The 22,972-nt window shown below is 42.4% G+C and overlaps 1 protein-coding gene across 5 annotated transcripts in view; it reads right to left on the bottom strand.

The window, feature by feature from the left end:
- The window catches only part of MYO9A (myosin IXA), a 181,436-nt gene that overhangs the window by 48,159 nt on the left and 110,305 nt on the right, over nt 1–22,972 (bottom strand). For all 5 annotated transcript variants that reach the window (XM_075764813.1, XM_075764809.1, XM_075764810.1 and 2 more), the window contains 3 exons: nt 15,421–15,555; nt 1,836–1,957; nt 313–454 (listed from right to left, as the gene is read on the bottom strand). In XM_075764813.1, coding sequence (XP_075620928.1) covers nt 313–454; nt 1,836–1,957; nt 15,421–15,555 — 399 coding nt within the window. The remainder of the gene's footprint in view (nt 1–312; nt 455–1,835; nt 1,958–15,420; nt 15,556–22,972) is intronic.

Genomic DNA, 22,972 nt, shown 5'->3' with positions numbered 1-22,972 from the left:
AGAAAGGCTACCGAACATCCAATTCAACCCATCGCTGGGACGTAGCATCGACCTCAGCCCGCGTCCCTAATTCTTCCCCAAAACGCCAACGCGCAGAGCTTGCAACGTGGAGGAGAACACGAAGACGCAGTCCCCGCCACCTTCTCATTTCAGCCTAGCATTTCACCAAACGCTTCTTTCCCGACCCTAGCGTCTCTCCTCTAGCCAAGTCCTCTTCCAAACATCTCCATGGAGCCTTTGGCGCTCTCCTTCCCCATCACAGCTAGATGATTTAAATGAAAACAACTGCCTGGGAGCAGCTGGATGACAGACCTTCACTCCGTACTTCACTTTGCCCGCGTAGTGTTTGATGATGAAAGCCGGCTCCATGACCGCTGGAAATTCAATGTAGGAGTTCCCTTCGTGTTGACGCTTAAACTTGTCCAGCAGCGTCTGGTTTGTGGCTTGAGGAAAACTGAGCGGAAAGAAAAAGAAGATAGCCGTAAACCCAACGAAAAAGCTTTTACGCTTCTTACTTGACCACAAATAGGAAAATAGAGATATTCTGAGCTTCCGCTTCTGTGCCTGCAGATACTAAGCAAACATTAGTTTGTATGCTGTCATGTGGTTAGGTACAAGCACAAGGGATATCCGGTGTCTGAAGAACTCTTGACTGATGCAGTAATGCTCTGAAATCAGTTATAAAGGCAGAAATCGGTGTATTTTTATTGTGGTATACTGCACCGTATGCCCACTGCGTGGAAATTATTCAGGGCAGCTGCGTTTACCTGAAACCCCAAGTTACCGTCATTGGTTTTGAGGCTCAGGCTGCTCCTGTATCTAGGGGTTGTTCACACATTTAGGAAATATTGAGCTGCTTCGCCTACAAATCTCACTTCAATTTCAGGAGTTGCTCGACTGATCCCGGCATAGAGAGCTTGAGCAGAGCCTCTTGGTGAGAGCAAGCCAATCCTCCATCCTCAAACTCCATGTAAATCTGTAACTTGGGAGTATATTTCATGACTTTACCTAATTTAAGCTGGTTTAGCCCGGTACAGTGTCACTAGGACAGCATCATTGCTGTGTGCCTGGTCAACGAGACAAGAAACGGAAGAGAAACCTGCGATCAAATGGTTGGAGGAGGGTTCGTGCCCTGGACCAGAGCCACGTGGATCCGAGGTGACACCAGTGAATCCACCTCGCCTTTCCGTGTCATTCACACGGAGAAAACTGGCCCGTGCATCTGACGGGACATCCCTTACGCTCAGAAGTTTCCACCCAAAGGCAGACCCAAAAGCCACAAGCTCACCCGATGACTTCTACTGAGACCAGCTGGATAGACATAACGGAGGATGCAAACCTCAGCCGCATCCCCGGCGCACGTGAAATCGTGCAGCCCCTACGTAAAAGTGCCCGCATTTCCCTCTGGCTTAATTTTTAAAAGAAAATTGATAAATCCACCTTGTATCCGAATAACAGCACCCACGCAACCTGCTTTAACTTGCGCACTTGGATTCTCCCTTCACTCAGCTCAGCTTTGAGCGTCTTTCGCTGTTACGCCACAAGAGAGAGGGAGAGAAACGAGAAGCAAAGCCAAGGGAACCTTTGCCCTTCCCTTTAACGGAAGAAATTATTGAAACGGAATTTTAATTATTATTTGTTAAGGCTTTTTGCTCAGCTTCCTGATTCTCCGCTGTTTACGCTACCACCTCGGAAACAAAACTAGATGATAAATTAACCCAGCGAGCTATTAGCAGCTTTCTGGGAAGAATCCCAAGGGGTAAGACTTAAGGATAAACACCTTTTTTAAGTGAAAAAACAAATATCGTTAGCAAAGCCAACAGTTCCCTACGTACTTGCTTTCCTCATCCAGCAGATGGAGCAGGCCCGTCGGCTTCTTACTGATCAGGTTGATGCAGCCGGAGTTGTCTATATAGTCGATGTTGTGCCAGCTAATTCCTTCTGCTCTATATTCCTCCTAAAAAAAAAAAATAAATAACAAAACCCCCAGATATTGCAACGATATTGGGTGCAAGCCAAAAAAAAAAAAAAAAAAAAAGGACAAAAAGTCAAAGCATTTTGTGGAAACCGATGCACCATTTACCGAAATGAACATCTCCTCTGCTAATATGCCACCTATATTTTTTGGATGGAAAAGAAAATGATTGAAAAAAAAATCGTTCGAACAACCTAAACCACAGGGAACCGCACGGGGTTTTACAACCTTGGGTGCACCAGATTTTTGCTCAGACATAGGTCACCTATACGGCAGACCGCGCTTACCGAGGATGCACGGCGTGCGACGTGGTTTTGCTTCTCGCTTTCCTTTTCCCGGCTTGCACTATAAGCATTATACAATGTATTTGCGTCAATTAATAATTAGCATTTAGTTGCCAGAAGAAAATGGTGGTAACAACCTATTCATTGAATTACACGGGAAAAGCAACGTAATTCCCTTTCTGGTTTCACTGGGCTCTGCTCTCTATGTCTCACGGTATTAATGGCTGGTGCTAAAAGGGTTAACGAAGAAAATTCCGGCTAGCAGAAATCACGGCTCCAAGACCAGCAGAGCCACGATCCTTTACAGTAAAAGTGAGGATCTGTCCCCAAATTCATACTGGGGTAGAAAAAAAAAATACCCCCTCTATATTTTCCACCAAAATAACTCCAACCCTTGCTCTTTTATAAAGATTATCTTCTCCGAGATAGATTTTCAGCTGGATGACTTTGAAAAGTCTTCTGCAGAAATTGTTTTAGGGCATTTGGAAGAGAGTCAAGCTGGTCTGTCCATAAAAATCATAATCTTTATCATATGTTTTTAAGACTTGTGACTCACTCTCGAAACAGCGATATTGGAAGTGCACCTTACTCCCTGTGTTGGAAAAAGTCCTACCGATCCAATCTGCATTTTTATTTCTCTGTCGTAAGACATTTTGATGGGAGAATTGAAAAAAAAAAGGAAAAAAAATCCTCAAAATTGCACTAATATGATGCACCTTTATAACAATCCAATTCGTTTTTATTGCTGCTTCTGTTTTTGTTTTTAATATGAGCGAAAAACTTTTAAACCCCCCCCTGTTCCTCCAACTCTCTAATGTATCTTCATCCAAAATTAACGTGAGCCCTAGATATATTATTTTTAGAATTAAAGAGCCTGAAGTGCTTTGAGATATCTCACAAGGAAATTTGTGCTAAAAAACTACTTGGCCCCAAATTCAGTATTTGAGACATTTACACCAATGATACAAACTCTATGCATGCGTGTGCAAGTGTAGGAGGAGTTTTTAACAGCCCTAAAGCCCTAAAGCCTTTTGGGTTCAAAATATAAAACACCCCATTGGACAAAAAATTAAAAAAAAATCTTAAAAATAAGGCACAACTCCGCATCATGAATTTTATTTTTTCTTTTAATTTTGTTTCTTTTTTTCTTAGGTTCCTGTAGAGCAACCGGGACACAGCAGGCACGCAGAACAGCATTCACAGGTCCCTGCTAAACCATAGGCATTTAAAAAAAATCATATATTTCACTAAGATTCCTCATATTTTTAGTGCAAGTCAGGAAGAAAAGCTTCTATATGGCAACCCAGCCAACTGTAGAAGACTGCATATCTCTTGAGCAAGCGTTGAGCTTCTCCTGAGTGATTTAAAAGAGAGAGACGGCGATGCGTGCAGCGGTAATGGCAGTCGGCATCGTTTATCAACCGCCTGCTTCTGACAGCCGCCTAATCGGATGCAGGGTCCATTAGTCCCAACTTCGCCTGCTCAGGACTGGTCCTGAGCACCCGGAGAGCAAGAAAACTCACCACGATGACAAAAGAAGAGCCTTATTTTAGCGGTGGTGGGTGGCTGGCGGGTGTCGCTTGGCTTACCTATTTATTACCGTGACTCTTTTTTGAACTACTTGTATGGGGGCTTGACTCATATATTATTCCCCACCCCCCAAAAAAAAAAACCAACCCCAGTTATCTAGAGTTTTAAGTTTGCATACATCTAAACCAGGCACACACCATCACTCTGCTCTAGAAGGACTCTAGACATCCATAGCTCCGCGTGGGACGTTTGGCAGCTGCACAGCGAACGTTGCTGTGAAACTCTTCTGACCACACTAAAAATGTTCTACTACTCCAAAGATTGGTGCAAAAGAACTAATTAGCAATGCCAGCTGGTTTTCTTAAATATACTTCAGTAAATGACCATAAAAGACCAAAGTTCAAGGTCTCGACTTTAGGCTCATCTTCAGCTCTGCAACACATGGCCTGAGGCTGGTCATCACGTACCTCCTGGCCTCTGCTTCTTCAACTGCAGGATTTTGGCTAATTTTCCCTCCTCTGCTCTTCTTTTTCCTCCAGGCTGAGTCGGAAACCCTCACTCCCAGGCTGTGCAGATGTTCCCCACATCTGTCCATCCGTTGCTCCCTCCCTTCCATCCCCAGCGCAACCTCTGGCTGCGTTGGCCAAATACGAAGAGGGATTAAAGTCCTCAGCTAATAATCTTTTCCACAAAAGCTCAGATACACGCTCTCATTTCAAGACAGGACCGTACGCAGCAGCAGAAACTATGCCAGAGCAATTGCTCCAAAGCTTAAGTGGAAAAAAATTCCCCTTATTTCTTTTTTCCTAGCATTTTTCCACTTATCGGTTTGGTTGTCTTCAGAAAGAATCACAACCCAGGAGAAATAACTATGGCTTTGTGATTGACCGATGTAATTCCTTGGGTGTTTGCTGGTCTGCAAAACACTGTGCAAACTGTGCAGTAAATGATTAGGGTAAAATCATCGCTGTCCGTATCTACATGTTAATTAAGTTTCAGTTATCAATCTTTGGTATGATTTCTATATTCATCTTCTAATGACTGTCTTTCTGCAGAATTCAGGAGATATCCTTGAAAAGTTACCTCCAAATATTTCTTCACTTTGGAATAGGACAATAAAGTCTCTGCCGCCCTTCGATGGATGCAGGGTCCTTGCAGAGAACTTGAATATTAAGGAATTAGATCCAAAGAACATGAGGTTTTCATTTAACAAACATGCGGTCAACATGAAGACAATACGAAAGACTTACAGCCCATTCAAAAAAAAATAAATCCTCAAACATAGAATGGTTTTGATTGGAAAAGACCTTGGAGATCATCAAGTCCAAATTAGCTGGAGGTTAATTAAAAATCAGCTTAAATTCATACCTTGACTTTAAGTTATATTTAGGGGCAAATTCAAACGTCCTGTTTCTAGAAGACCACCTTTACATCAAGAACCAAACCGTTGACGTGACCGCTATCTGCAAAAGTTTCTAACGCAATAAAGTCCAGAGAATCCTAATTTTTTTTGGCATCCTCACTCCCAACAAAAATGTACGGATTTACTCCTCCCATCCTTGGGTAGCTGAAACCTGGTCTGCTGGAAGGTGGAGCGATGCAAGGTTGCTGGAGAGGAGAGCACTGAGCTCCCAAACTCAGCAAAAGGAATTGAGCAAAGAACCCAAAAAAGACATTCAGGGATTTTTTTAGAGCCCAGCAGCTCCATATTTTCATTTAATTATTGGGTGAGATGCTACTGACTGCTCTCCAGGGGACCTGCGTAGCCACCACGAGTAGATTAACGCTTCCCAATTGTGCATCTAGAAGCAATTCTGCTGCCCCGACCACGATGACGTTGGCAGGACGTCAACACTGGCGCCGCACGTCACCGAAGGGACCCGTTTTTGCTGGCGCGAGCCCAACTCCTTCTCAAATGCCGTCATTCAAATCAGAGCAGGGTTGCGTTGCCGTAGCCGCGTCGGGGCGCTCGCTGCAACAGCCAGGTCAGCAAAATTGCATCACGTGGATTTGGCCTCTCTGACTCAGCTGAAGCTCGGGAGAAAAGGGGGGTTAGTGACTTCATCTCGCCTCTCTTTAGGGGAAAAAACCCCACATCTATGTACGTATTTCATCACTGCATTCAATATTTAGAATGATGAGGCTAAGCAGGGAGGTGGCTCATAAGAAAAGGCAGTATTGGTTTGAGTTTTTCTTGTTTGCAGCTGCTGGGTTTTTGTAGAGCTTAAAATGCTGAGATAGACCTGAATGCTATGACATGAAACACATAAAAAAAAAAAAAAAAAAAAAAAAAAAAAAAAAGACCCTAAAGATCACGAAAAAAGGACCGTAACATGTGACTTTGAAACGCATATACTCAGGATCTGAAGGTAAATCTCTACTGAGTATCACACCACATTATCTGAGGCATATTAACATGTAAAATTTGGGGTACTGAATAAACAGAATCTGGCAGAATATCCAACATCTTTATATAGGAAAATTAATGGAATTCTAGTAAAGATAGCTAAGTGCTACTAAAGAGAAACCCCGCCTGCCTAATACTGCCCCCAGAGTACAAACACTGCTCATGCCACGCGGAATAATGAATTTAAGATTAAAATACACGTGCTGAGCATCAGGAAAACCTTCCCAACTGGGACACAAGGCTTGACAGAAACCTTACTGCCTCGCACCGAAAACACGCGTCATTTTATAGTTCGAAGTGTAGAGAAACAAGTGCCATTATCTTTACGAGAGCGTTGGATGAGTTCTCTTATCGGGATTTTATTTCGATGCTAAGCCAAAAAAGAAACGGGCTCTAATCCGCAGTTCAATTAAAGGTTTATATATCGAGGGGGAGAAAATACCCAACAGCATCTTGGAGGCGCTGGAAAACATCTCCACGCATCCACACCTGCTCTGTTATGAATTGCTCCACATCCAGCCACGGTCAACAGTAAGCAAAATCCAATGCTAAAAAGCATAATTAGAGAAGAAAGCATTAAATATGATTTTTAAGCTCACACTTATCTAGAGTATTGTCCTACTGCTCCCCAAAATCATATGGTAAAATTAAGAGGGAGTGATCAGGAGCTTGAAAAACTTAAGAGAAGAGCAGCACGGAATCCCAGAGATGAAATGAAACAGAAGAGGCGTGATAAAAATACAAAATAAAAACCGTACTAAGTTTCCCATCTGTCTTAAAGCACAAAACGGAGGGATGAGTAAATTCAAATCAAAAGGCAGTGAAAAATCAGGCCTGAATATAAAGACGTGGGGTTTTTTCCACAATAGATTCAATTTGTTGCTTTATCATGGGATATCAAAGGTACAAAATTTGCCGTGATTTAAAGAGGTCTGCAGGGTGTTGGGCATCTGGCCGCCAGCCTCCAAGCCAAGAGCCACGAAAATATCTCAGCATTTCAGTGCCCAGGAGGCAGACGTCTTACACCGGAGGGACGGTGTCATTAGTTGCAGTGACAATTGAGAATCGGCCCCAAAAAATACTATTTAAAAACCCAAAGACAGGGATGATGCTCTCTCCCCTTTCGTTACCGAGGCATAAGAAAATCTTGTTTATACGATGAAAATTCCCCAAACAAAGTGGGAAATCAACTGAAAAAAATCCCTTTTTCCAGCGTAGCTCCACGTGGCAACGCTTCCCATCGTATTCCTGTCGTAAAACCTCGCATAATCCAGAGCCATACGCTCTGACGCGACCGATAGGCAGATACTTTTGGATGTCTAAATGTATATATTTTGCCTGAAAATTCACGATGAAACAGAAGGGTGTGAGATTCCTCTCTTCTCGACTCTAACGCCGCCTGCTTCAGCTTCAGGCGGCATTTGCGAAGCGAGAAACTAGGAATTAAACCCCCTTCGGCGTCTCTCTCCACTCCTAGGTGACTTCCTCAGCTTCAAATAATCCCAAGATATTCTTTAAAAAAATAGTACAAGTAATTTGACACCCACAAAAAATATAAACCTTTGCAGACGGAAGCTTAGAGCGGCTAAAGCCCAGCACGTAAATTGTTTCTCTCTTGATTGCTTACCCAGTAACGAGGTACCGTCAACCTTGCAGATGCTGATGGGCAAGAAAATGCGAATAACGTCTCAAAAAGCTCAGCTCAAAAATGAGAAACGAAGCCATATTTTGCAAACTATATTGAAAACCTTCCAGGAAAGAACATAATATTTAATGGTTTAAAAACCACCTTAAAACAGGTCATTGTTATATGATAAATTAAAGGAGCTACATTTTGTGATGTCCGTATACATATGTATCCTAAAATCGATCTTGGGGAGCTTGGGAAAGCTTTTCCAAGGCTGGAAACAACAGAAAGGCGTGGGAAAATCTCTCCAATCACGAGAGATCCATGCAGGATCCATCCACCCAGGAATTAATCCTTCCCGTGGAAGAATTAATTGCTCGTTCGGCAAATGCAGGCGGGCATCGCGAGCCAGCCCCAGCACAATCATCCCGGCGTAATTTGATAATTAAAAGGAGCTCGATATGACAATTCCTCTAGATGGGAAAACCTTATTATTAGAGAGTTTCTGAATGAACGAGACCAACGTCTGGTTTAGTGCCGGCGCTTATGTGCTGCAGACGACACGGATGCTTCGAGTTCCCGACATCCCTCCAGAAGAAGATGTTGACGCTTTCATTTCTGAACAAGGATTTTTATGTTTGTTCTCAATATAAGTAGAAGAGGAATTTATACATGCAGCCATGTATATATATAAAAAAAATAAGAATAAAAATTGTCTACATATAAATATGTAGAAATAATATCTGATTTTTAATAACGCGCCCACAGACGCAGTATATATAAATACGTATCCGCATGCTCTATAAATATACAATCTATAAACAGGTTATATTATAAGCTGCTCTATTTTAACGATAACGTCTGGCAATGCGGGCGTTCTGATAAACAGCCGTCTCTTGCATTTCTTCCGCCGCCCGTTTTAAGCTGCAAACCACTTACAGCGCGTTGGCAGCAGGTTTTGAAGCAAAGGTGCTCCTTGAGATGGTCTTCTCCTTCGAGGTGACCGTTTCCAGAGCCCCTCAGCAAACGGCAAGTGAATTTGGCTTTATTTTGAGGTTGACCCTTTGGCCGCTGACAACCTTGTGTTTGCTTTACGTACGCAGCCTGAGATTTTAATTTATTGTGATTTGGACTGTCCATTATTAGAGAAAGGGATTTCAAATAGTAGGTTCAGCCCAGGGTTTCACGCACGAATCAGCTCCCTACGTTTCAGCGGCAACAGCAAGTTCCAGTCGTAAATTCTATTTTGCTCGCAAAATGGGGAAAATTGGTTTTGCGTGATTCAGCTGGCAAAACGCAGCTTGCTGCCGTCCCGTTCGCTCCCTTCGCAGGAGCGTCCGTCTTCCCAACCCGCCCTTACACCAGCCAGGAGGAGCGTGAGCCTAAAGATGCTGTGTGATCTCCTGCCAGATTAATTTCTTTAATTTCTTCCTTTCTAAATTAGAGAGGAAAATAAATAAATGAATGAATGAATGAATGAATAAATATGTCAATGCAGTCCTATCAGGCTTAGGAAATGTGAAGAGGACCTCCACAGTGGTCAACACCAAACTGGTCATGGTCAACACCAGACTGGTCCTCCAGGCTAAACGTCTTCTTCCCCTTCCAAACTTGTGTCAATAAATACACTCGCTCCTCTTTCCTCTCTCATTCATTCACACTTACAGTACTCCCTATTTTTTTTATATATATATATATATTTATAATTGTCCTGTGCTAGCCCTATAAAATCTTGTTACTGTGTCAAACCAACTGTCCAGGCATCAGTGGTGACATCCGCACGTTCAACCTGTCCGTTCAGCTCACCAGCTTTTTACCTGAATAATTCTTCTCTAGCGCAATCACGGGTTTTTAATTTAAAAAAGAAAACGAACAAAAAACCCCCCAAAAAACCCCTCAGCTTAGTCCTGTTGTCCATCTCCCAAATCAATTCTGCTTTTCTCTCTCATCTAATCAAAATACGCACTCGAACCTTTAAAATTACACATTCCTCCACCTGCAAATAGGAGCTCTTGGTGTGTTTATCTTGAGTTTTACACCATCAACCAAAATTACAGTATTTTCACAAAAGCTGGGCTTCACAGATACAGTACTACTCTGCACCGGGCTTTAAGTAAAGGTCAGGGAATCTAATAAAAAAGAAAAAAACAAACCCAAAGCAACCCAAACTTGTTTCTTATGGATAGCTAATTCTAACGTAGAAAAGATGCAGAAAATCTCCGAGTCTTTTACACCAGCACATCCCACCAGCAGAGCTTTCTAGAGTATTTTTTAATGATATTTGAAGGATGCTTTCTAATTTGCCTACCTAGGATGCCACTACGCAGATTTAAGAATGCTACTTCTGGAGTTTCATACTTTTTATTTTATATATATTGCAAGGGGGGTTGGAATGAGATGACCTTTAAGGTCCCTTCCAACTCAAACTATTCTATGATATTATAGTATATATACACAAATAATAGAATATATTCTATATATCTTATTTTATATACTATATATTGTGAAGGTTCATCACCTGGAGAAACTGAGGAACAATGGGGTGGCAAACGAAGCCCCTCCGGAGCCATTCCCCAGGGAGGGGAATGACCCAAGTCAACATTTTGGGGGACCGATGACAACCAGAGTCGTGTGGTGTTTCAACAATCCTGCAGTTTGAAATCTTCCCATCCTAGCGATAATGTTTAAACAACTCTAAGCACCCTTTTTTTTTTTTTTTTTAATATGAGTTATGTACTCTAAGCACCCTTTTTTAAAAAAAAATATGAGTTACATACAATGGCATATTGCCAGATAATAAATCAAGAAATTGCACGGCTTGTTATTTCTCTGCCTGTCATATGGCGCACAGCTGATGGCAGCATTTTTCGGAGCGCGCCCACTCTTCCACCTCCAACGACAACAGAAATTTGAACCGAGCCTCCCAGACCTCAACGGTTGACTTCTGATGGTTGGCTTTTGTCTTCAGAGGTGATAAAGAGATGTTCATGCCTAACCAGAGTGATGAGCTAGAAAAAAAACCCCTCTTACTGGAAGGAAAGGAAAAAGTGCTCCAAGCAGTAGGAGAAAGACCCTTTTTCATTTTAAATTTTTTTAATGTATTTATTGTTAATTTTCATATTTTATGTTCTCTAAATGACATGGAAGGCTGGTAGGAGACAGAGCAGCATGGCGTGAGAAGCATATCCAAAATACTTTAAAATATTGCAGGCATCGCAGCCATTTCAGAGACTAAATAAACCACCCATCACCACGTCCCGTGACAAATCGATGCTTTTTTTAATTAATTCACTCCCACTGCGATGAACAAATTGTTGTAACATCGATGATTTAGTCCAGACTCTCAGATTTCTCCACCTATTACACCGGACCAGTAAAACCTATAGACCTACATATTTACGGAGCTTTCGATGGCTGAGCAGACCTTTCATAGGACACGTTATCTTTATGAAATTAAGTTTTTCTGCGTGAGGAGGTTGAGGTTTACTGGCTGGGACATCAAGCTCACCAGGGATAACACCAAAAAATAGACTTTGCTCAACAACTGGACTTATGCCAGTTGATCGCACTCCACAGAATATTGTTTTTTTCAGTCTCAGCCTTGGTTATTCATCAATTTTTTTTTAAACAATAAAAGGATGTCCTTGAAATTGAGGTTTGGCGAGTAAAGAAAAGGTGGAAAATGGGGTAGAAAAGAACTTCTGGCAGCAATGCCTGTGGGATGGAAAGCTTCTCAACCTTTGCAAAGCATCGGCTGAAAATAGGGAGAGCAGCATGGGGTTAACCAAAAAGCCGAGTGTCGGACAAGCCTGAGCAAGGATGGGGAAAGATCGGTAAGGCCAAAGATGACAAAGTTTGAAGAATGGGACACATAAAGAGATAAAAACTTGTATTCCCGGTCCTCAAATTGCCAAAGATCTGGGAACTTGGAGTAAACTCATATCATGGGTGTTACATTAGTGGTGACCTCCAAACCACATCTTCATACACAGCAATTATTTCATGCAATGCCCTAAATTGAAAAAAAAAACAACCCAACAAAAATCACAACAAAAAAAATAGGCAGGCTGCAATGCAGAAATGCTATTCTCCTCTCCCAGAAGCACCTGGGTGTTATCTGAACATCACAGCAGCTCTGGGCTTATCCACTCTGCAGAGGAGGACGCGGAGATGGAGCAAAGCCGGGGAACAGAGAACCGCCACCGAGGTGTGATACTCCGATAGCACCTAACGAGTCCGAGAGCTATGGGGATGTCTCGCCTGAAGTCACCAGCCCCAGGGAGGGATGAGACCGCGCTGCATGGAAGAGTTAAGCGTGCCTGCACTTTGCTTGGAGCTTGGTGAAGGACACTCCATCCTCCAGCCGTGCAGAGCAAGCACCACATCAGGCAGCGGATACAGCCACCAGCTACAGCCCCTCATCCAACCTCCACCCAGATGAACGGGGAGGAGAAAACCACCCTCGCTACGTAATGGGTCAGGGTGTATTTAATTTACGATTCCTGCAATAGCAGCCTTTCTGGATTGATAAATAGATCGTTATCGGTCTGATCCCAGGAGTTTGCCTATTGAGATAGACAAGGATTTATAAGCCTGGGCTCCACTGCCTGGTTAGGGTTTGTGTCTCATGTACTCTTCCATCATCTGTTACAGCCTATCCTCATGCATCACAAATCATCACTGAATTTTCCTTAGCAATCCAGAACAGTTGATTGAAAAGAAAAAGTGGTAGAGAAACATCAATCACTGCCTTTATCTAAAGCAGAACTCTAACATTTACCTTTTTTTTGCCTTCTCCTACATTTTTTTGCCTTCTATTTTACTACAAACAGCGGGCAGAGATGCATTATCCTTATTCTTATGGTTGGCTCAAAGAGAGGAGGTTGCTATTGCAAAGATCTTTGCAGACTCTCGGCACGCAGCACGACAACAGCTGTATTTTATAGGAGGCATCAGGTTGAAGCCAGACTGCCCGAGGATGCCTCAGCCGGTTGTTTGCAAACCGCTGGAAATAGCGTTGTCTTCAGACAGAAGGTTTAAAAAAAGATTCGCAAGGCGCATTGTATTAGATTTCACCAAGAGGAAAAAAAAAAAGAAAGGTTAAAATAATCCCATGCTTCTGTTAGATGACTTTGTGGTAGGTATTTTGGTTTCCATAACATCAGCAACAATTACATCATGGCTAAATACCATTCTTGCTCACAAATTCTATTACGATTTAAAAAAAAAATCCTTAGCGAATACTTAAATTTGTTATTTCTTTTAGCAGAAGCATCCAAATATGTCAGCAATCTGTCTTCAGCCTCCTGCAAGCTTTGGAGACACAAAAAGCCTAGCTCTGGCTGCAGAGGAGGACCCCTCCACTTCAGGCATCCATCACCAATAACCGACTTGTTCTTCAGCCATCAAGACTACAAATAAACCCTTGTAAAGCCGCAAATATCTGACATAAATTCACAATTCAAAGTAATAAAACTGTTTTGTGGTCTTGAAACACAATATTAACTACCTGCTCTTCTTCTGTAGACTGGCAGCTATCATTAATCTTTGGGCCAGCTAGGAAAGAAAGATATTCTGAAGACCCAAAATCTGAATACGTATCATCAAGCGTTCTGCCCATCAAATCCAGTCCTCCGCATGCAGCACGTAACTCCAAGAGGAGGAAAAGTAAATGATTAAACCATACAAATAATTCGCCCAAGAATTAGCGCTCATGCAGCTGTACAGCTTATTTATATTTATAGAAAGCAAACTATGTAGAGATGACCGTATTTTCCACCAGCAGAGCTTGCAGTGCTCCAGCATTAAGAATCGGAACGAGTCCTTTGCAATCGGATGCCTCCGCAACCGCTCCTCTCATCCATATAGCAAAAACTGACTTTAATGACTCCATGTGCTTGACAGATTTATAGGAGAAAGCTAATTAGGTCACTGATTATAAGCCGGTCCAAGGAGACTTACAGATTGCTGCAATCAGGAGCTCTGCATATACCCCGGGCTCGGGAGGAGCACTGTCCTGCTAAGAATTCCCAGCCCAAGCATGGGAATTCCCTTATGGATGCCGGCATCTCGGCTCGCTCCTGCGAAGCCGGCAGAAGCTGCCGAAACCCAAGTGTCCCGAAATCCCACCTCACCGAGGTATCACCTCTAGCCTTCCGGAAGGGTCCTACCTCCCCAAGTCTCTTCTAGAAAGCATATCAGTTACCTTTATAGAAAAAAAAATAACCATATTGGCTTTGCAATAGTCTTTTAGCTTGCCTTTTTATGGGGGATAATGGCAAAATTGACCTCTGCCAAGAAATACAGTCAGGTTTTCCCATGAACTTCTTGGAGCATCTATTGAGCAGGGTGCATCGGCATACAAAGACCAGTTACAAAACTGGAATAAAATGGGTTTAAGTAGCTCTGCTCCACCTTCTTGACCAAAAAAACAAAGGGAGCGCTAACAGAGAAGGTTCAAACTCTAGAGCACACATCCCTCAAATGATCCATTCAGGGCTATATTGTTTATTTTTGACCATCCTTATATTCAAGCAGATTTCTCTTTCTGACTTTGCAGATCTTTTATAACGCAAAAAGGAAAAAAAAAAAAAAAAAAAAGAAAATCAAACCAAACTATCAGGGTTTCTGGGAAGGGTTGGTTTAACGCTCTGATCTCAGCTGGACTCAGGCCGCAGAGCGCAGCTCATCAAATCCTAGCTCTACCGAAACTAATGATAAGGAGGATTTCCCTTGATGTCACCCAAAGAAGAATTTCACCTGAAGGGAGGACATGCGGACTGACATTGAAAAAAAAAAGAGCATTTTGAAGGCCTGTAATGTATTTACTATATTATACAGCCCAATTATATGTTGTGCATCAATGAAACACCACGTACTTTAGCAGTTTTCTTCTCCTGCTTGTTGTTAGATAACAAATGATGTTTGGAGAAGCCTTCTCCCATCCTAATTAACAGACTATGCCATGTTACCTGCTAAATTATGGCCTGTATTTTTGTTATCTCTCTTACAGCACATTAATTTGAGGCTGGAAAGCAACACCCAGTCTTAACAAACCTAAAGCAAAGCTTAAAGTTCAACCTTTCCTAATCTGCCATGGCTACGGGAGGTCATCAGGATCTCAAGGCTGACCTTGCAGAACATGTACAGACATGACATTTCCCCTCCCTCCACACAGATTAACACTGGAAAGTAAAAAAAAAAAAAATCACCAGAAGATTGGGGTGGCGTTTTCAGCAGGTGCCGAAAAAGAACTTTTATGTGATATTAAATGACATAGCAGCGAGTCCAGACAAAGACAAGAAAGAAACTGCTCATGGATGAGCCCTCTGGGCTCATCAAAGAGACAAAAGAGCAGTGGTTAAGGTCCTCATGATGTTTGAGGATACTTGTATCCCAAAATGTTTATTTAAAACCAGCTGGTTTTTATTTTACAGGTAGCAGTAAGTCATACGGTAAATTAGAAGTTAAATTTGAATAATTGAATGTACAACTCCTTAATGTACAAGAATTAAAGGGACAATTAAAGAACTTTATCGGTGCCATGAACTCATGTCAACACTCACTGGCATCAGACAGTAAATATTTCCAGACCTACCTGTTCAAGTTTAAAGATGTGTTGGTTAAAGTAGTGCTGCAAGCGCTCGTTGGCGAAATTAATGCAGAATTGTTCAAAACTATTATTTTCATAGTCTTCAAACCCAAAAATATCAAGGACTCCAATGGATAAAGTCTGCAAGAAAAGTAAGAATGTAGATTAGAATAAAATCACATAAAGTAAATGGATTATTTGTCCACAGTACATAATCAAAAGCATACAAACAGAATTAAATATACTTAATAGCAGGACTTTTAATTTTTCCTGGAATTGTTCATATTATGCCATCTGGAAGACTTGACCTAGAGGAAGGAGACAACATGTAACTTTAACTGTCTGGACAGATGGCCTTTTTCTAAAAGAAAAGTGCTTTCAGAGGTTTGGGTGGGTTTTTTTTTTTTAATTTATAGACAAATTGCCATCTTTGAAGAAACCTGAACCCAGTTCCAAGCTATTCTATTGGATCTAAGACAGCATTTATATTTTGAGGGGAAAAGTGGGGATAGAGTTGGGGAAAAAAAGGCTTACACCGTGAAGACAGTCCACAGAAACATGCCTACAAGGTGAATACAAGGCGTCTAAGCAAACACGCCCCCATTGCAAGCCTTTCAAAGGAATATCTGAACGGCAGGGGTTTCCACGGAAATAATCCATTGCAACGAAGGAAGATAAGTCTAGTCAGAAATAAAATAGCATTGAATATAAAATATCCGCTTTGTATATCAGATGGATCAGATGAATGTCTTCTACTGAGAAGCGTAACCCAGACGGACTGATTTTTGGAATTGTTGAGTCTCTCTCACCTTACCAAGGGCGATGTAAAGTAATGTAAAAACAATAATGCTGCTGAAAGGGAGCGCTCAAATCCGCCCTGAGCCAGGTTCCTTCATAATTAAAAACTTAGGCAACACAGCAAATAAAAGAAAAGCTCCTTTTCTAACCGAACGACCCGAGAGCCTGCTTTCCCTGCCTTCTGCGCCCTTTGAAGGCTCAGCCACTGTTTGCCTTGAGCGAAGTTCTCTGGGCAGGGCAGGGAAGGGAACCAAGCCTCATTTCCCATGGATGCTGTCCCAGGGCCCCGTGTTCCTGCACAGCTATCCCAGCCCCTGCCACCAGGACACAAGAAACGCTCAGCAGAACCAGCCCAACCCTTCTCCCAACCTGACATCTCCAGCTGTGGCAGTAGGACATCCCACACCGGGCATGCGAGCGTGGCTCTTCCATGGTCCGTCACCCTTTTCTACCAGCACCCACAGTTTTGGGATGAGGGAGGGGCAGAGGCACCTCCATGCTCCCTTCAGCTCATGGGCAAGAGAAGTGTAAAGAAGTACCCATGCAAGTTTTTTTGGAAGCCATTGACACTATGATGCCTCGCAGCCTCTCAGGCCAACTTCTAGAAGTTCACGATAGGGGAAGTGTTTTCTTTTACTAAATCCATAATCCATAAAATAAATTGCAGGGTTTAGCAAATTACAGTTCTAAATTGCCTTTTTTCCACCACTTGGATGATTTTGTAAACCTCAACCGTATCCCACCCCAGCCTTTTCTCCAAATTAAAGAGCCAAAGCCTGTTTGGTCTCCTACAATGACCCCTTGAGATGGTCATCGAGACACGGGTGCACCGAGGGGTTTTTTATGTTGGCAAAATGGGGCCAACACCACTGTGAATTCACAGCTTGCTTTGCAACCTCCTGGCCCTCTCTCTCCTCTCCTCCCAAACCAACCTTGCTCCTCTCACGCCATCCAGGCAAAGGGTGGCAGTGGACCCCTGGCCACACGTGCGCGTGCTGGCCTGCGAGCAAGCGCCAAGTGTAACCCATCACTTCCAAACCTGTATGTGACTGTTCTGTGAAACCATTAATTAATAATTATTTGCAAATAAAACTCAGATTGTGCCCATCTAGCAAGCTTGTTGTCATCAGAAAAGGAGTGAAGTGGTTGAAGGACACGTGCCCAGAGAGCTCCACCAGCTGTTCGCTAGCAAACTGCGCTCTGGGGTAAGCTTCCATGTCTAACCAAAGTCACCTCGCCTTTGTACAGGCTCTGTTTATACGTTACAATTAATTAAATAAAAATATTAAGAGAGGTAAAAGCATTAGCACTGGTCAAATGAACCAAACCTCAAGCAGGGAGGAGAAACACCTCTCTACCTCAGAAGAACCTGAGAGCTCCCAGGCACTCTGGTTTTAATTTTATGAGTCTTGTCTGCACTCTGGATTTCATAGAACTACCTTCCTAAGACTAGCCTGACTCCACTGCCAGAAATAGAAACCAGACTATCCGCAAGTTTCTCTACGCTGCAGTTTGTCCGTTTTCGACAGACCATGTAACGTGGGAGGAAAATATTTCTTCTGTGCTCGACTCCTGACCAGAGAACCACCTACAGCTGGAACAGACAGAGCTGCCGTGGGCTTGTGAGTTGAAGCTTTGTACGATACAGACTTCACCTACCAGAACAAGTGAAAACACAATTAAAAAAGCACATAAGCGCAACGATAAGACTCTAACTAATTTTTTCCAAGAGGTCTTTGACTATTTTATCCTTCATTCAGGCTTTTCTCCCTATTCCAGGGCCAGGCTCTACCTCCTCACCCCTACCCATGCCATGACTACTGAAGGTCCTTGGCCAGCTTCCCAGAAGTTTGCATCGCTTGGCAAAACGCCCATGAGAAACAGCCGTTTGACCAGAAAATGGAAATTGGGAAGCCGCTGGACCAAGGACTGAACCTGGCAGAGGGATTCGCTCTCAACCGCTGCTTCCCGAGGGTCAAGCATCCTTCTCCTGCTTGTGCCAACAAACGTGGCAACCTTTTTGCTGACAGATATATTCATTAAATGAACAGCCTAACAAGCAGAAAGCATCTGCTTCACCTTTTTTTTTTTTTAAATAGATTTCAGTAAGAATTCTTCTTAAACTCTTTGTATAATTAGCAGCTCATATTTTATCTATATTATCCATGGAAAAAGTAGATGGTGGAAACAGGACAAAGTGACTTTTTCTCATCCACGACACTGATGCTCCATTCCCATCGTCCTTCCGTAACCAGATCAGACCCCAACCACCCCACCGCTGTGCAAGCTTCTCCCTACAACCCGCAAGAGCTCCCCAAAATTACTCTAGATAAAATACTCTATTGCACTACATAAAAAACAAGACTTAGAGGATAGAACGCTCAGACTTCCAGAATCCTTATGGAATTACTGACACTTGCCTTCACAACCGCTGTGCTGATACTCTGCGGACGTAGTTAAGCCCCTTCCATGAGCGAACACTAAGTTCTCAAGGTCTCACAAACTTAATTTAATATGAAATAGCTGAGAATAAAAAACCTCCTCCTTTTTTCTTTAATTCAGTGTGTCGAAACTGCTACTAAAATACATTTTAATGTGTACACGTAAATACACTTATAAAGGAAGATAGAACATTTATATATAGGGAAAAAAGGCTACTTCAGTTCTAAAAGAATCATATTAAAAAGATTACATTTTGAAGTTGCCTTTTTATAAGTTTTCGCTGACACCCAAAATTAAACAAGCTCAGAGAGGTAAAATGCACAGAACGGAAATAAATAAATCAATCTGCATTTAACAAAATCACTGCAGGTACGAGCTGCACGTATGAGATGAGGATGGTTAATTCTGCCACGGTTGTTACATGGGGAGAATCAGGATTTTTCGACATCATTGACTATGTGGATAACTCCCGAACACCTCCAGAATACAAATTTTAAGATGTGGGTTGGTTGGGGTTTTTTTGCAGAGTTTCAGGCCAGAGAAATTAGGGCAGAGCTCTGCGGTGAATTGGGTCGTTTGCTCTCTGTTGCAGGATTCAACATCGCAGAGTTCCCGAAAGAAAGAGGTCAATGAATTTAAGTTGGTAAAACTTTCAAAAATGAGAAAATTAGGAATTTACGGCTATTTTTCTGCTTTCTGGCCAAAAAAAAAAAATCTCATTGTACCCAGGCAAAAGGGTTATATCAGCTTTTCCATTATAAAGCACCACAAATCTACCAGTGCAGAGTCATTTCTTATAGCAAGGTGGAAAAAAAATTATTTCCATTGAGGTGTGTGTAAATGAAATTATTTTGTTAAACTTCCTGACAAAAGCACATAATCTGGCTCATTTTAGGATTAAGTGTGCGGTCTAATACGTAAAAAAAAAAACCACCCCAAAAACAACAAAAAAACCCCCAAACCTGAAGGAATTTTATATTTAGAAATCGTTTAATTCTCCAGTTTCAAGTTCACATGTTGAATTAGTGCTGTAAGGAAATCATGCAAAGATGTAATATAACTTAGACCTCAATTAGCCGAGTCTAGTTTATATGTTAATCTTATTTCTTTATCAAAACTAACATTTGAAATTAACAAGCACTCGGCACATTACTTAGTATATCAAACCCATAGCAAAATTCCTGTAATTAAAAGCGTACGCCTAAAAGGATTTTTAAAGTTTGGGCAAACCCCGGGTTCGGAAACGCTTTTTGGTTGAGATGATAACAGTGACCTCACGCTTTCCTACAAAAAGTCACAGCCGTGACATTTAAACATCGAGCATGAGTCTTACAGGCTTTCAGTAAATGACGGTCTTGAAGCTCCGTGCTCTCCAATTCCCAAACCGCTGATAAATAGCGATTGTTTGAGCTGATTTATGTCACCCCAAACGCACGCTGGTGATGTCATTGCTGCGCCAGGAGGCATATTTCGGCAATAACAGATCGGTTTGCTTCAAATTCTGGGGGAAATTTTTTTAAATTATTTTTAGTTATTTATTTATTTTGATTTTTTTTTTTTTTAGCTTAGCTTTTACAATATTCTAAAGCCGATACGGTAAGAATAAAAAAACCATCACCACTAAATCTAAGAGGACTACTCTAATCTACATCACCATGATATACACTATGTTCTATTTTATACAGTGAGAGGCAGTGTTTTGCTACAAATTTGGACACTGGGATCTAAAAATAATGCAGATGCTCATTAAACCCATTGCATGTTCAGCATTTTTTCCTCTGTTTCAGGTCAAATAGCCAAGAATTAACTAGTTGATTAAATTTAACTGAATTTTCTTCATGGCTATGAAATCTTTGTGAATTCAACCATGAATTTTCTTCATGGCCACGAATTTGCATTCACCATCATCACCACGTACGCAGCACCTCATCTGAAACCAGCAGCAGGGTTATTTAAGAAGAAACTAAGACAATTCACAAGAACCAAATGGGAAAAACTTTAAAAAAGCCCTTGGAAGAAATGCCTTTTGGTCCACCACGTTCTACACTATATCATCATTTTAAGCAACGAGACGGACTTCTAACAATTCTTAACCTAATTTATGGAAGGGGAATTAAATAAGAGACTCTCTGAGGTTTAGTAATCTAGTTCTCAAGAAGAGGAAAAGTCTCCGACCTCATTAATAAAGGTCAAATTTCAGACAGTTTGTGGGGGATCGTGAGAACATAAAAGAAGCTAAAAGCGACAGAGAAGAGACCAAGGAAAACGGAGAGTCAGAGCAAAACCAACACACAGCAGCACTGCTACGAGCATAAACCAAGCCGTATCAAATAACTTATTCACAACTCGGTTCAGAAATAATACGCTACCAATCCTGTCAGCAAGCAAGATAAGCCAAATCCCACTGTGTTTTCCCAAAATAATTCACTGTACATTTAACTAAAATTGGATATCAAAGGCCTGATTTACATCTCCCAAACACTTGCTTGAAAAACAGGGGAAGAATGACAACGGAGTGTTTATTTTTTTTAACCCAGCTTCATCTTTTGATCTTCTCCTTACTGCTGACATCAAATAAACACACATATTGGGATATGAAAATTGGCTCCATTCCCATTATCCAAAATTCTCTTGGGGCATGGTCTTTGTTAGGATCTAGGTCTTCTTCCCACCTATCACCAAACCGCATGGTCCACCAGCAATTAAATAGGCTTATTAGCTATAAATAGCCTCCTCGGGAAACGCAGCCTGCACCAAGGAGTATTACGTCCACCACCAGCTTTGTTGAGCATGAGTTTTGGTCAACGAGGTTGTCCTGGGGCGATGCTGCCTTCTGCAACCTTCAGCCTTCACGTCAAAGCCTCAAGCTACCACAACCAGGCCAATGGTAGCTCTGGTCAGGCCAACTTCTGCAAAGGCTGTACAAGCTCTCCATGACTATTTTTATAAGACAGATGTGTATGACCACTGAAATCAAAATTTACACTCACGAAGAGATACACTTTCACATGCATTTTTGTGATCAGCTTCTCCTCCCATATTCACTCTGAATTCAGATGGTTCTGAGTCTTTTTTTTACCTCTGCAGAACACAACTGTCATATCAGAAAGCCCTCTGCCAAAAAATCCACCATCTGACAACCTTCCGAACCTTCAAAACCTGCAGGATTATTTCAAAATATTATCTTAAAAGTCAGAGGAGCATCGGGGGCAAGCGTGGGCTGGGATTAAGCCAGGACATTTGCCACAGGGTGAGTCGCGTATTGCTCACCCGCTGCAAACTTGGGAGTCAGCAACATTGCGTGGTGAGGTGCAAGACAGTATTTTTCTTTCATAAATCAGAGAGGAAATGTGTTTAGGAGATTTTTTGGAGGGACCTGGTAGATGCCAGCGTTGAAAGAAGTAGATGCTGTCATCTAAGGGTTGAGACCTTGCCTTGCAGTGAGGACCTATTCCCAGGGTCTAGAGATGTCTCTGCTCCCAGTCCACCTTCCAGTTACTTCCTGGTGCTGCCCAACCCCAAGACCACATATGGGAGGTTAAGAACCACCTAGATCTTCATCCAGGCTTTCTCCAAGCATGAGCTGAAATGGATTTCAAGAAGGATTGTGAAGTGGTAGGAAAAACCAAATTAGTTGGCATCAGCTCGGTTCCTCCGGGGCAGAGAAGGATGGTAATTGCTGGTTGGTGTCTCAGCGGCAGCCACAGAGCCCGGGATGCCCTCGGCCGCTCGCTGACCCCGATGTTGTTCCTTGAGGGCAAAGGAGCAGCTATTCCCAGCCCTGCCTGATCCAGGCAGGCACTTCTCCTCCCTCTGTGCGCGGAAGAACTCAAGTCAGGGGCTACAAAAAGGGGCGAGGAGGTGACGCTGTAAAACAACTCAAGAGAAAATTGCCTTAGTCAATGTTTAACGAAGCTGCTCTCTGCAGCTCTGTGCAATGCACGTAAACTCTCTTCTTTAACCTCTCTACCCATGAAACGGGCAGGATTCATGCTTTTTTATGATTTCGGGGGGGCCTGTGAAAATCAATCAACGTTCACAGAGGATTCTGAAGATAAACCTAATTACGTTCCTGTCTCTAGAAGTACATATTTCTTGATATTTTGTGCACTACCTTCCTGTTTCAGAAAGCTTGGCCCGTGTACAGCCCAGAACCGCCTCGCTGGATCTCACCGCCGGGACAATCCTGCACGTTCCTGCGGCTCTGAGTCCTGGGTGTTTGCCAAGGAAGGCGGATTTACTCTTGCGCAAGGGCAATGCCGCTCCCAGCTGCCAACGCTTGCTGCCTGACCTGGATCTTTTTGCTACAATGTGCAAT

The sequence above is a fragment of the Balearica regulorum genome, chromosome 12 (assembly GCF_011004875.1).
Source record: "Balearica regulorum gibbericeps isolate bBalReg1 chromosome 12, bBalReg1.pri, whole genome shotgun sequence".
Classification (NCBI taxonomy): Eukaryota; Metazoa; Chordata; class Aves; order Gruiformes; family Gruidae; genus Balearica; species Balearica regulorum.
The sequence above is the reverse complement of the archived record's forward strand: the minus strand, read 5'-3'. Positions and strand labels throughout refer to the sequence as shown.